The 15,134-nt window shown below is 37.2% G+C and overlaps 1 protein-coding gene across 2 annotated transcripts in view; it reads right to left on the reverse strand.

Moving 5' to 3' along the window:
* MDFIC (MyoD family inhibitor domain containing) overlaps positions 1 to 15,134 on the reverse strand; it is a 99,778-nt gene that overhangs the window by 26,218 nt on the left and 58,426 nt on the right. For both annotated transcript variants that reach the window (XM_004269867.2, XM_012533058.3), the window contains exon 4: positions 10,557 to 10,829. In XM_004269867.2, coding sequence (XP_004269915.1) covers positions 10,557 to 10,829 — 273 coding nt within the window. The remainder of the gene's footprint in view (positions 1 to 10,556; positions 10,830 to 15,134) is intronic.

Genomic DNA, 15,134 nt, shown 5'->3' on the forward strand with positions numbered 1-15,134 from the left:
CTTCTAAAGGATGCTGATGCCTTGGCCCCACTCCACTCCAAATGAATTAGATCCTCTGGGGTCTATACCCAGAGTGATATTGCACATCCTACTCCCTTTGCCCAGAAATTCTTTCTCCAGGTACCCAGGTGCTGGAATTGAGTACCAAAATCCTAGGGGATTCCATCCACTGAACATTCTGTACCCTGATGACTCACAAAACATCTCAGGATGCAGAGCTTTCCTCTCACCTCCAAACTCCTCTATCCAACCACTTATTTCACATCACCACTTAGAACGACCATGGGCATCTCAAGTCCAACATGTTCAAACCAAACCCTGTTCTTCCCATCTCTGTTAATGGTAAATCCATACTTTCAACCGCTCAGGCCAAATAACCTGGAGTCATCCTTAACCCCTGTCTTTCTCTCACAGTGAAATATCATCCTTCAAGAAATCTTACTCTGCCTTTAAAATACATCCGTATACAACAATATCTCACCACTTCCACCACTGCCACCCTGATCCAACCCCATCATCTCCCATCTGAATTACTGCAAGAGTCACATGGCAGGCCCCCCTTCTTTGGCCACTGGGTACCTGGAGTCTACTCTCAGCACAAAAGGCAGGTGATACTTAAAAATGGTAAGTCAGGTCATGTCAGTCATCTGCTCAAACCTGTCACTGGCTTCCCACCTCACTCAAATCAAAATCCTTACAGTGGCTCATTAGGTCCCCCACACTCTGCTCCTCACTTTACTGTTTAGTTCTTAGAGATATTTGATCTTAGAGATATTTGATTTTAGAATAAGACAGCTGAAGGTATCCAGGGTCTTTTGTTACCTTCAGGAATAACACAAGCTCTAACAGGATTTTGTTACTACCTTAGAAACCTGAGGGAAAGAATCATAACTGTTGCTGGATTTTCAAAGAAGCCCATGAACCAAATATAATCAGAATCTCTAAGAGACTATCACAATTAAATTAATTGGAATTTTGATTGTCTTAACCTTTTAAAGCCTTTGCTGGTGATAGTAATTCAGCGAAGAGTAGACCACATTAAAACACAAATATACTTTCAAAACATTTTAAAATTAAGCTACTGGATTCTGCAGTAGTTTCCTTACTCATGTTTCCTACACTTTTCTTCTAACTCTTTAACTGCGTGTTTACGTTCTATTTCCTGTCTTATACTATACTGTGTGTCAAAGCTATGGTTAAATTCAATCGAGGGCCTTAGCAATCTAAAGTATAAGAAGCTATCAACTTCCATCAACTTATGGTCCCAAACACAAGCCAGGAATTTGGAACTCAGAATCATAAATGTCTGCCCTGTCAATGTCTTCCATTCAAATGCAATTAACGCTCCTGGGATGAGGTACGAGTGGGGACTTGATAGGCTTTTTAATCATTTCTTCATACCAACGTATTCCGTAGAAGTTACTCAAAAAGCTTCTAAGATTAATCAACCGTACAACCCATAAAGAGTGGAGTTACCTAGGTTAACAATTCAGTAAATGCTTCTCTGATTACTCAGTTCTCATGCTTGGATAATGGATGTGCATTTACATAATTCAGTAGACTGAACTCTAGATCTAAACTCTAAAGAAAGGATATGCTGGCTTGTCAATAAGGGTATCATTATTGCCTTCTTAAATCTTCAACCTTTTCCCCCCTCCAGGGTCTTTTCCATCCAAATGTAAACACACACAAACCTTTCCCATCTTAAAACAAAACAACCCTCCGTGGACTCTGGCCTTTCTAGAGCTATTGGCATCAGTGTGTTTCAACCACAACCCCCATCATTCTGGCTTCTCCATAAAAATGGCTCTTAATTAGGTCACCAAATGACATCCACATTGTTAAATCCACCAGAATTATTTCAGTTCTCATCCCACTGAGGCTGTCAGCAATAACTGGGGCAATATTGGGTGCAGGCCTCTTCCTCGAGTTAAAACATTTCTTCTCTGGCCTCCATCACACCACCCTCTCCAGTTTGTTTCTTCTCTCACCTTTCTTACTGATTCCTCTGGGCCAGATCATCTTCCTCTTCTCTTCTTTCTGACCTCTCCCCTAGGCTATCTTATCAGTGCCACGGCCTCACTCTGACGTCACCGCTGGAGAAAAGTTTGAACTTTCCATGGGACTGTCGCCCAAGTGCTCAAGCTGAATCCACGCTCCCATCCCACCAAGCTGGCTACCTGCCAGTGATCCCTGAGTCACTCAGTTCTCAGCCACGCAACCTTTGCTCTTAAATCTCTATTTGAGAACTCTCATCCAGATGCATCGTTTCAAATATCCCCTCTATGAGAACAAATATAAACTTAGTATGCTTGCTCCTAACTCCTTCGCTGAAGCTCCAGTGGTATACTTCCAAATGTTCTTGGATTGTAGAGCATTATTTGAAATTGAACAGGTCCAAAACTCAACTCATGGTCAGCCTCAAACTATATTCAGCTATTCTTCATGATTTCCTAATTTCTATTCGTTTTCCCAACTAGCTGAACGAGACGATGACTGGCAGTCCTGCTTAGAACGCATATCTGACTGCTGCTTCAGTTCTATTCAGCTTTAGTCCTGGGCCAGAACCCTTAAACTCAATCCTGAAACCCTAAAGAAAACCTTCACTGCCCACACCTGGTACACCTCTTGGGGTGGAAAACAAACTGTAATCTGAGTAATCTGGGACAAGCCTGGCTGCTGCACCTACCTGTTACTGTTTCACCTAATAAAACATCACCTAAACTTACCATCACCAGATAAAGAAAAAATTAAAACCTGGATATATTAATAGGGTCATTAGATTTATGCAATTCTTCTTTCCACTTAGCCTATTATTCTGAAGCTGGGTTTCTAAACAGTCTCTTCACTCAGCTACCCCACACCCCAGTGCTTCCTGGCCAATCTATCTGTATCTCCATTGTTTTGTTTCCTCCCCACCCATCTCCTGAGTGAATGCTAAGCTAATTTAAATTCTTAGAGCAGTGGTCTAAGCGTGCCTACAAAACCAAAACACCATAGGTGGAGTCCACATCCAGTGGCTAGCTGTGTCTATCTCTTCTTTAACATGGCCCACAAAGCTGTCAGTTATTAGAAAAGAAGCACTCCAAGATTTGAGGCATATTTTGAGGCGTTTCTATGTTTCAAATGTCAAATATATATATATATATCAGAACCTTGTAAAATCTTTGCTTTTCATCAAATGCATGGATATGAGAATAATTTACTGTAGATCATAAATTACAAAGTTAACCTATTTTCCTAAACTCAAAAGGAAGTGTACTTAAATACTTACTTTTGGTCCTAAAGTAACACTTAGCACTTATAAATACTTTGATAGATAATTGTTTTAAGGACAGCTGATTCAATCCTTCAAGTAAATAAGAAGCAATGATTATATGTGCAGAGTAACATAGTCAAGTTTGGTCATGCCTGCTCTCCACACTCACATTCAAACAAACACCCTTGTCTTTGTGTTACTGTTGTTCCAGTTAGCTTGCTGGCTGAGCAATGAAATTTATTAAAATCCTGTTTTCCACTGGACTGGCAAATATTGCATCAGCAAGCAGAATTCTAAACCTTTCTCCCACACAATTATTCTGACATGGAATGGAAGGCACTGTGCCTGAGAAAACAGAACAAAACAAAACACAACATCATCCAAGCAAGTTAAGTATTTTGAGGGATGCGGCAATATATCTTGCCAAAGTTGCAGGAAACTTGTTTCTGGAATCTCAGATTATAATACTATGGTCACATCATGAAGTCCTATTATTATCATTCCACTAAAATACTAGTACTTCTACAGGAGAATTTTTTATGGGGGAAAAAGTGAATAATACTATTAAAACTAAGAATGAACCATTCAATTCCAAGTTTACCTTTCTAATTTTTTTTTTATGGTTTTAGGGTTTGGGCACGTATAGTTGACTGAAAAACCATACGGAATAATAAGAAAACCTGATGGGGCTGGAAGACAGGAGTTCTGAGTTCCAAGTCTGCCCTGCCTCAGCTGAGTTTCTTTTTTACCTTTCTTTTAGCTCAAATATCTGCTCTCCCTTTTATCTCCCCTCAGGCTTTCAGCAGTTCCTGAGGTTTCAACCATAATGTCTGTGAAATGTTAAAGAATAAGTATCTATGTTCTCCAATTTATGTTCCTTACCTGGAAAATGTTATGTTTCAACATTTATGATAAGTCAGGCACTAGGCTGTGTGCTCGAAGCTAAAAGATGAATAGAACAGAATCTTTGCCTTCAATGAGATTACATTTTAGTGCCGAAGACAGAGAGTAAAAGAAACAAACTCCAGTATCATTTTGTATTTGGAGGATACGATGGGGACCCAAAAGAAGAGCAATTAGCCCAAAACTGGGGCATCAGGAGATGATGCTTGAGTTCTGAAAAAAAATGTGTAGAGGTCAAGAAGGCAAAGTAAGTTATAAGAACATTCCAGGATGAGGGAAGATAAGCAGCAAAGGCATTCAGCTGTGTCATTAACCATGTGTGCAGGGAACTTCAAGCATGCAGAGAAGGCACAATTTCAAGTGCAAGGAGTTAAGTCAGGGTTTGCAGATGATGAGGAGAGGAGGGGAAATGGTGAGGTCAAGGAAGGAGGGGGAGGGATCTATCTGAATCACCTAGTGGGCTTTTCAAACTGTCCTGCTCAGTTGTGCTATATCTCCTTTGAAGGCTGTGTGCCCCACCCAGACTGCCTCCCGGTCATGGCTGTACTCCTTCTACTGGTGACATGATGCCTGTCCCTATGGTAGTTGCGAAATACGGCTACACTATGAATGCAAGGGGAAATGCACTGAAAAGAAGAGGAACAGAGGAACAGGAGTCTAAAAACAAGACCGAGGAAAGGTAAGAAGCCAAGAGACTAGTTTAAAGAAAGGGAAGCAGAGAGAACGAGTAAAATGGGAGGACTGGGCTTAAGTCCCTCTCTATAGGTCCAAAGCTTTCCTAAAGAACTTGTTAGCATCCCCAGCTCAACAAGTCTAAAACCAATTCATCGTTTTATCTATGGTAATAGTTCATTACTAAAATACAAAAAGATTATAAAGGCAATCAGAGTACAGATGCTTAACACATCGCAGTATTCTGGGTTTACATAATTGCAACCATAGAATTTCTGCATCATGGAGAAAAAAGAAATACGTTTCGTGATATAAAATGATGTCCTTCAGAGAAGTTGTAAGTATCTGGCTACATAGTTTTGGAAGAACAGGGCATCCCAGGCTGCCTGTGGACTGGTCCTTTCCAGTCTCATCTTTGCTACTTTGACTCCTCATTTGTGGTTCTCTGAACAAAATACATTATTTCACAAGCCCCCTTCAGCCTTGAATGCCTCTTTCACCTCCCTAACCTTGTCTTATCCTTCAGGTCTCCATCCAGGCATTGCTTTGAATGCCTCTTTCACCTCCCTAACCTTGTCTTATCCTTCAGGTCTCCATCCAGGCATTGCCCTGTCCAGAGAGCTGACATTCCTGACCCTTCCTTCCCTGTGTGCTCCTTCATGATGATAACAGCAGAGCCTGGCCCGGATGAAGTATATGCTAACTCAACGGAATGCAACATCAACTCAACTCCTCTTCACAACCGTCCTATGATACAGGTAACTAATTGTATCCCCATTTTACAGATAAGACACTGAGGCACAAAGAGATTAAGTAACCTACCCGAGGATACAACATGGGCCACTGGTAAAGCCAATATCTGAACCCAAGAAGACTGGTTCTAGAGTCTGTGCTCTAATCACCAGGCTATGCTGCCTCTATGATTTAAAACGAGACTGTTCTTAGATATTGCCATGTATGCAATGCTCCTGACACTTTTGTGCAGCATTTATGTTCAATGAGCTGCTGGGATGGGATATGCAATTTCTCTATAAGTACTAAATCTATATTTTAATATGAAGTATGTTAACTATCAAATATTCCTAAAAAGTATAAAACTCTCTTTCCAAAAATATCTTCGTTGAAACTTAATTTTTACAAAACATACAGCTATAACTGGCACACCTAAGATGTGTTAGGATTTACTATTCCCATAAGAAAAATCATCTTAGAGTCTAATGAAAACCCTTGGTAATTTGAATATTATAAGATACTAAATTATACTATAATTATTTCAAAGGTCAAGAATCTTAAACATTTAGTCTTAAAACTTTCTACCTGGGTGATGCAATCAGGAAATTGAGGTATGTATGAAAATATTTAATTATATAAAACAAGTAGAAATCTACTAATTTAATAATCTTTAAATAAAATGTACAATATTTTCCCACATGGGTTTTTTTTTTCCCTCTATTTCATAAAAGGAACTTTTTTAAAGAACATTTTTTTTAATGAATATGAGTACATATTTTAACTTTCCAGTGCTAGTTTCAAGGAAGTAGTTTGGAATAAAACATTGCATCACTTATTAACTCGTGTGAAACTCTATGAAGCTATAGTACTGAACACCACTGTAAATTTTTAAAAACTGGACTCAGACCCAATCCAGTCTCTTCAGAAATTTATGATCTAGTAGGGAAGGAAAATGGACACAGAACACAGGTATGAGAACTGTTTTTAAAATTTTAGAAGAATTTAAAGAAGGCAAATGTTTACTAATCAGAAGATCCCTGCCTGACCCACAGCTGCAATGATATCAACGTCCCATGTGATGTTAGAATGGCCACTAAATTACCTTTTCCTCAGAGAACTTTAAGGCAAAATACCATAGTGGTTTCGAGCATAGACTATAGAGCCAGAATGATCTGGGTTTGAGTCTCATTTCTATCATGTACTAATTTGACTTTGGCGGGTTCACTTAACCTTTCTGTGCCTCAGTTCTCTCATTTATAATTAAACAATTACATACAGTTCATAGAGTTATAGTGCTATTAGGAGGATTAAATGAGTTCATGTGAGTGAAGTAGGTGGAACAGTACCTGGTATACAGAATGAACCTACATAACTAACTATGAACCAACATAGCTTAAAAAGAGAACCTGATGAAACACATGTCTATTTGTACTGAGGCCTTAAATAACCCACAGTTCAAGACATATGAAAAGATGCCACCAGCCCACTGACCCAGTTATGTGGCTGGGTCCATCCTTACCTCTGTATAAGCAATGGACCCACATCATAGCAGTGTTTTCCAAAGTTGGTCAGCAAAGCAGCCCTTAGTGCCCTTAATGAAAGACTGTGAAAGAGTTATACATTTAATTCCACCATCTGAACCAGACAATGTCCCTCTGGTTGTCAATATTGTTTATGTGCAATACAAAAATCATAGCCGCAAGCACCATTTATCCAGAAAAAAACACACATTGCCAAACTGGGCAAGGTTAACTGTTTTCAGCGAATATTGTTTTGCTAGCATTTGCTCACTTTGCTATAAGAACAGGCATAGACAATGAAGATTTAAGAAAAATGTGAAACAAAAGGAAAAACATAAAATGAGAAAAGTCTAGTAATTAAATCCCCCATTGTTTTTTTAAAAAATAATTTCTATCCATTTTTAATAGTATCACAAATCAAGCCTGTTCAAGACCTACTGTTCTGACATACAGGCCTCCTGAAATCCAGATATTATCTCTGTTTATCGAAACTATTTACAATAGCCAAGACATGGAAGCAACCTAAAAGTGTCCATCGACAGATGTATGGATAAAGAAGATGTGGAATATATACACTATTACTCAGCCATAAAAAAGAATGAAATAATGCCACTTGCATCAACATAGTATGATAATCTCTAGGTTCATCTAAGTGAAATAAGCCAAAGACAAATATCGTATGTATAGATGACAAATATTATATGATATTGCTTATATGTGGAATCTAAAAAAATGATACAAATGAACAAACTTATGGTTACCACAGGGGAAAGTGGGGGGGGAATAAATTAGGAGTTTGCAATTAAAATATAAACACACACTACTATATATTAAATAGATAAACACAAAGGACCTACTGTATAGCACAGAGAACTGTACTCAAAATCTTGTAATAACCTATAATGGAAGAGAATGTAAAAATATATATATGTGTGTGTGTGTGTATATATATACACACACACATATATATATATATATATATATATAAAACTGAATCTCTTTGCTGTGCACCTGAAACTAACACAACATTGTAAATCAACTATATTTCAATAAAAAGAAATAATTTAAAAAAATTTCTCCCGTTGCCCTGTTCTAGCAGCAGTTATTTATTAGCTATCAGCAGTTATTAGATTTCTACTTGCCCAGAATTCACATATTCTATACAGCAAGAGACCTGTTCTGAGAGTCAAGCAGCTTTGCTATAAAGAAAGCACCACAGAATCCTGGAATCGAACCTAACCTTTTAGATATCTAATCCAAGGCATCTTCTAGAAAAAAGCAGCCCCAGACCCAAGTGCCCCAGCTAGTTGGTGGCAGAGCTGAGGTCCTTTTAATTTGCCATCTACCAGTTCTGTGCTTTTTGTTCGTTTAAACTTTCCTTCAAAACTGAAAGTCAGAAGAAACAATAAAATTTGAAGGCACAACCTTAAATAGCAGCAAAAAGCAGGAAGATGTCTATCTATCTTTGAGAAAATATGTAGTAGGACAATGGAATTTTCATCTAAGTTCAAGTAATCACAATAAAAGGAACCTACCATCAGGCTAAATTGTATAGCACAAGAGTGAAGTAAATGGGTAGGACATTGTACAGTATATTTAGACAACTCCACTGGCATTTCCTACTCCTCATACCCCCGATCCAATCTGGAACAGATTTTGTGATAAGAGAAGGATTACAAAGGACTTCCCTTACCCACACCTTTGTAGTGTGGGTAAGAGGAGGATAGTAGAGAAAAAGCAAGGAAGAGGAGAGAGGAAGGGAGAGTAGAATTATATTTCATTTACATTACTTCTTCATTTATTTAACTACTGGTTTTCCTCTTCCTTCATGTTACTTACAAAGCTGCATTCTTCCGTTAGAAATCAATTCAGACATGGTATTAAAAATAAGTGAATAATAACAAATTTTATAAAAATTCCATAAGCTATTTCAAGTTGGATATGCAAATGTTACCATTATTGAAAATCAGTAAATATCAAATGGCAAATTAGAAGTTAGGGGCACAATAAGAAAAGTCAAATGTATAAAACAAGAAGATTTCAATTGCATTCAATTATTTCACCCAATCACCTAGAAGCAAAGATTCTCTCTCAAAAATTGCATTGCCTTCCCAACTCCTTGGAGAGCCAGTTTAGTTAACAGCCTACCTATGCTTCAGAGATGACCACGCAGCTTACATGTCAAACTCATTTTAAAGTGTCAATCATGTCCCTTTCAATCTAATTAGTTTGGAAAGTAGTGTCACTGACCTGGAACTATGCAGACCATTTATTATCATATCATTTGATCAACCTAACACTTTACCTCAGTTGAGTTTGAGACACCTGTAGCCAAAAATGTAATATCCTTTCTCCCACTCATTACTGGTAACTCTCAATACAACTTCCTATTTACAACTCAATTTCTCTCTCTATGAATAAGCATGGCCAACTTCACAGAAGCATCCCCAGAATTTCCCTTCTTTAAGATTTCATGATAATTAAAATAGAAAGGTAAGGGGAGTAAGAAAAATATTTTCCATTTTATCTATAGGAATGTATATATATACACACACAAACACAATACCTGAACCAGAAAAAATACATATATATATATATATTTTAAAAAAAAAGATTTGAGTTTTTGATGCCCACGAACTGCTGAAAGGAGGGAAGAGGTAGAGCAGAGGAACATGCATATATGCTGGGAGAAATCTGGGACCTTAAACTTGAGGGAAAGCTATTCTTTTTCTTTGACACAACACCACCGCCATTTTTATAAAAGGAATCTGTAGGTTATAAACCCAACATCACCAGATGGATTTGTGTTATAATAAACAAAAGCTTTTCCAGCTTCATAGTATTTAATTAACAAGGTAATCACTAATTCCTGAGAGGTCAGAGAACGGAGCCTAGTGCCTCTAGGGAAGGAGCTAAAGGCCAGACCACAGTGAGCTTGGAACGAGGCAGGGCTGGGGGAGGGGAGCTGTCCAGGGCAGCACTGGTAGCTGGAAGATACCGGTCCCTCAAGCAACAGAGATTACCTAGCCCACTCCCTGGCAAAAGCACGAAAATTACCAAATCTTTGCTTTAGTTTTGCATATTTAAAAACTGATTTGCAAGACAAAAATACAAGCGGGTATCTCTGAACCACAGCATAACATATTGAATCAGGGATGAAAAAAATACATACATTCATATGCCACCAAAACGTTGTATTTGTATTTTTAAAGGTGGTATTAAAAAAAGAAGTATAGCAGTCATATTTAAAGTAATGACTGTTCACTCTAGAAGACAATCTAAAGGCAGGATGTCAGCGGCCAACGCTTCCGTTCCCGGCCTGTGCTTTCCTTTGGGGAAGCTGCATTTTACCAAAATTCCTGTTTGGAGGATAAGCAAGATTCTTCATTTACGTTTGCTTGATCAAATAAGTATTCGCGAATATGATTTTACATCTGGTCAAATAAAATATGCATATATTTCACACTTACCTTCAGGTGAAGAGCCTGTCTTTTGAGAAAAGACAGCATTTACTTTACTCTTCTTACTGATGTCACTGCTTACAGACAAGCTGGATTGAATTTTTCTATGCATTTTTTGAGAAACGGGTGCTGAAAGTCTTCGATTCTCTGCAGATACATGTTTGGCCCCGTGGTGGATTCCATTTCCATTGCTCAGACTTGGGTGGCCGTTCTTTATCTTGCTTATTTCCTCCTCACTTTCCTGTGCTGCAGTTTGAAGCTGAGGCAAGCGCTGAGGTTGGGCTAAGTGAAAAAAACAGGCAAAGTTTATCCAGTTAAAAAAATGAATATTTGAAAATAATCAAAATAGACTCAGTAACAGACTTTCTTGGATTTTACCCATGATCCTAAAAGTGAAAAGGAAAAAAAACAATAAAAGGAAAACATGAATAAACATGAACATAGAGAAAGCATAATTACTAAAAGGGAAAATGGGAAGGGGCTCATCAAGGGTGACTTGGGATATAAAAAGAGGAGAAAAAAAGGTTTTTTTTTTTCATTAAAAAATTTAAGTTGCAAATCTGAAAAACGTTAATTCAAAACTCATTCAACAGCTAATGTGGATTGTTTTCTAAGTCCCAGGTCCTTTTTTAGGTGCCACAGACTAACAGTATTATAGCAATATCCCTGAAAATGATAAACTGCTCAATTACCTTTTGAGATAAGAGGCAAGGAACAGTGAGGTCAGGTATCAAAGCTGGATAAGAGAGAACGAGATAGTTGTTTTTCTTTTTAACTCCACTTTAAATTCTGAAGAAGAAAACCTTTTCCATATTCTTTAATTTGATTTTAAAATAAACCATTTATGGAAAGATAGGAATAGAAAAGAACTTCCTTAATCTGGCAAAACACATCTAGCAAAATTAAAAGTCAACACTGGAGAAGTGCTCCTGTTTGGTCAGGACCAAGAAATCAATGCCCACCTTCACCCTCTTATGCAACATTACACTGGCAAAAACAAAAACACCAAAAAGAAAAAAAACAGGGGTGAGTCCTGGAAAGGAAGAAACAAAATTTCTGAGATGGGTACATAATTGAATATTCCAGGGGAAATCTAAGAGACTGTACATTCTGAAAAACTAAGAATTTAGCAAGACTTACACACGATGAACCATATTCAAACCAACCAAATTCTACAAGCCAACAGTAAGCAACTAGTAAATATGCAAGAAAAATTGAACTCTTCATAGCAACAAAAGAAGAAAAACAAGCCAACAAACAAAAAACCCTATAAGTATCTAGGAATTAAGCTAGAAAAAAGGCGGCAGAGATTTCGTGGCAAAAATTACAAAATATTACTGAAAGACATAAAAGAAAACCCTAATAAATGGAGAGAGTATAAATGTTCATTCTGATAATATGTTAATTCTCCCCAACTTATTTAATGTAATTCCCATAAAATTTCCAAAAGGCTTATTTGTGGAACTTGACGAGCTGATCCCAAAATTTATAAGTAAGAGTACAAGAATCACTAAGGAAATTTTAAGGAAGAAAAAGACAAATGTGGGACTTGACTTACCAGATATAAAGTCTTATTTTAAAACTACAGTAACTGAGACAGTATGGTGGCGGTCCAGGCATAGACATAAACCAATGGAACAGCAGAGAAAGTCCCCAAAATGTATATGTGTGCCCATGCAAATGCACGTGTATCTCATACAAAGAAATTTCAGATGGATTAAATGTCTATATATGAAGAGCTTAAAAGAAAATTATAAAAGAACATTTTATTAGCACGACACTAAAAAGGGCAAACTACTTTGATTCTTTGGACAACAAATCACAAAACAAGCGGGTGACTAGTGATCATCTGTCTGCCCAGCATTTCTGAATACGCCCATAGCTTTTGATAACGTGCTCTATCTCTTCCCTACATTCCTCTTGAGTTAGAGGGCACATACGTGACTTACATTCTACCAAGGAGAAGTATGCAGAAGTGCAGAAGGTGCAGAAGTACCAATGCAAGATGGCAGCCACACCTGGGTCGTGGAGCCTGTCGCACAGACAGTGAAGAAGGCATTTGTTGGTCTTGGCAGTGGGTGCGGTGTCTGGTGTCCACTTCCTAGCAGACCAGTGGGCCTAGGGTGCAGCATTAGTGGGGTTTTCATTAGGGAAGCCCCGTTGAATGGATGGGCATGATCCTTGGCTGTGTAACTCTTGGGAGAATCTATTGCTACTAATACATTTATTTTCTATAAATTAGCTAAAATGGATTCTGCTTTTTGCAGCTAAGAGCCCTGATCTCAACCCAAAATGTTATCTGTTTACATTGGTTAGGTAATGAGGTTCTTAAAATCAACATTTACCTTGCTTGTGTAGCTCCTAAGCAGAGTGACCAATCATAGCATTTCATCAAAACAACAGCAACAACAAAAAACGTTCAGTGTCAAATTTTACTATTATATAATTTCCTGGAATTTTAAAATCTGAAGCTGTTTTAGTCTTTTCTGTTTATGATTATGAACAGTTAGGAAATGTAAATTAAATCTGAATACTAAGAGGTCTTTGATTTAGAAAAAGTATTGCATGCAAAACTGTAACAGTTATACATGGCACTGATAAGTCTAAAATGGACTAATTATCTGTCATCTGGGGACTACCTAAGACTTGGTATATATTTTTGACAAACAAGACAGCTTGCATTTGAGTGACTCTTTAGCACACATTGTTTACTTCCATTCTTGTTCACATATCCTATGTCTCTTAAGGAAAAACATCTTAACATACCAGAATATTTTACTCATGAATGTGCATATTGTAAGAAAAACAGTTTGGTGTTTTTCTGCTTAATGAAAGCATCCTTTCATACCAAGTCTATTAACAATGATACCCAATTTATAAAACTAATATATGAACTCCTCTTAGAGTTATTCAGTTTTTTAGTGATAAAGGAGAATAGTTTTCTAAACATTTATTATTTGGGAATAACACAAAGTAACGGCTATAAAATTTATCAAAATGTTCTGTTTTTCTCCTAACTTCTGCTGAAAAGAAAAAAGGTGGTTACTTCTCTGTTTACTAGCTGTATATGCCCCTCTCAAAACTGAAATCAACAATCAAGGCTTGTGCAGAAGATCTCTTTCTTATGGGTGTGCAATCACTTAATCCAGAGATTAATTTGCTGCTCCTGTAGCTTCTTGTATCAACTAGAATGACATCCTAATGACTGCTATTGAACATAAAGCTAGTTATGCATACGTATTTAACGGGATGCCAAAGAAGACAGTTAAACCTAATTTGGTGTTCTTTTCAGAGCTCCTTCCAATAATCGCACCAAATAAATGGAATGTTTTGGGCCACTTCTTCTCTGCAAAGAATAATTCAAGCAGTCTGAGAGCTGGGTTAAGTTGAAATGTTACTGACCGATGCTGGGGAGACTTATCAATCAAAAAGGTGCTGTCATATTCCATAATCCAAGATCAATTTAAAATTATTATGTAATAAACATTCTCCATAAGTAAAAATAAAGGTGGCAAAAGACATCAGGTCTTGCCACCAAATTCTAAAACCGACAGGTCTGACCTTTTCCTATATCAAAATTGACTTTTTGCAAATTACTGGGTATGGCCAGAGTGATATTCAACCATATCTTTAATGATTTATCTACATTTCAATCTTCAAAATGATATCTATTTCTGTTGGCAGATAAATGATAGTACATTCATTTTTGTTTCACTGCCACCTAATTATTTTTAGTGTAGTTTGTATTATGGGTCAAGTAGCCAAGTATTATCTCTTCGTTCCAGTTTCTTAACATTATGATTTTGTCAGATACATGCAATATATAAGTCAAATCAAAACTGGATAAACCCTAGATATATGAATTATCTTAAGACATTTAACTTCACTGATCATTTTTCATAGATGTGAATTAAATCTTACAGTAAAAGTACAACTAAAACCAAATCAGGAATGTGATTTTATTCTTGAATAAAGAACAGAAACATCTGACTGATTAAACCATAACTACTTGGTTTTAAACAGATTTCTTTTCCTTACTGTGTAAAAGTTGTGTATGGCTTAAAAAAAAAAAAGCCCACTAATATGGAAACGACACAATGCTTCTTAAAACACAAGTGATGCCTAGGGACCCTCACTCTCCCTTTAATGATCCACTGCTCTCATTCAGCTGTCTTTCTTTTTTCAAATCTTTACATATGTGACAGCTCTCAAAAGTAGACCATAGACCATCTGGCATTTTCAGAGGTGTAACTTGTGCAAATTCAGCTCTATTGGGAGTGCACTGCTATCTTCTGCCTGCGTTATAAAGGGACAATAGAATGTAGAACTTATGAGTTGTTTTGAATTATTCATTTTTTTGCCTGTATATTCAAGAAATTTTACAAACTCTGCATTTTGTACTACCTAATCACATGCGTTAAAGGTACAAAGAAACTTTTTGACACCTCTTTTCTACAGAAGCCTGGCATTTTGTTTGATATGTGAACATTCAGCATCTGTTATATCATTCTAAACAGGATGGGTGCTTCTACAAAAGACCCCATTTTAAACTTACTCTATATGAGCAAAAAAATGTATTCTTGATAT

Source organism: Orcinus orca, chromosome 9 (genome assembly GCF_937001465.1).
Source record: "Orcinus orca chromosome 9, mOrcOrc1.1, whole genome shotgun sequence".
Lineage (NCBI taxonomy): Eukaryota > Metazoa > Chordata > Mammalia > Artiodactyla > Delphinidae > Orcinus > Orcinus orca.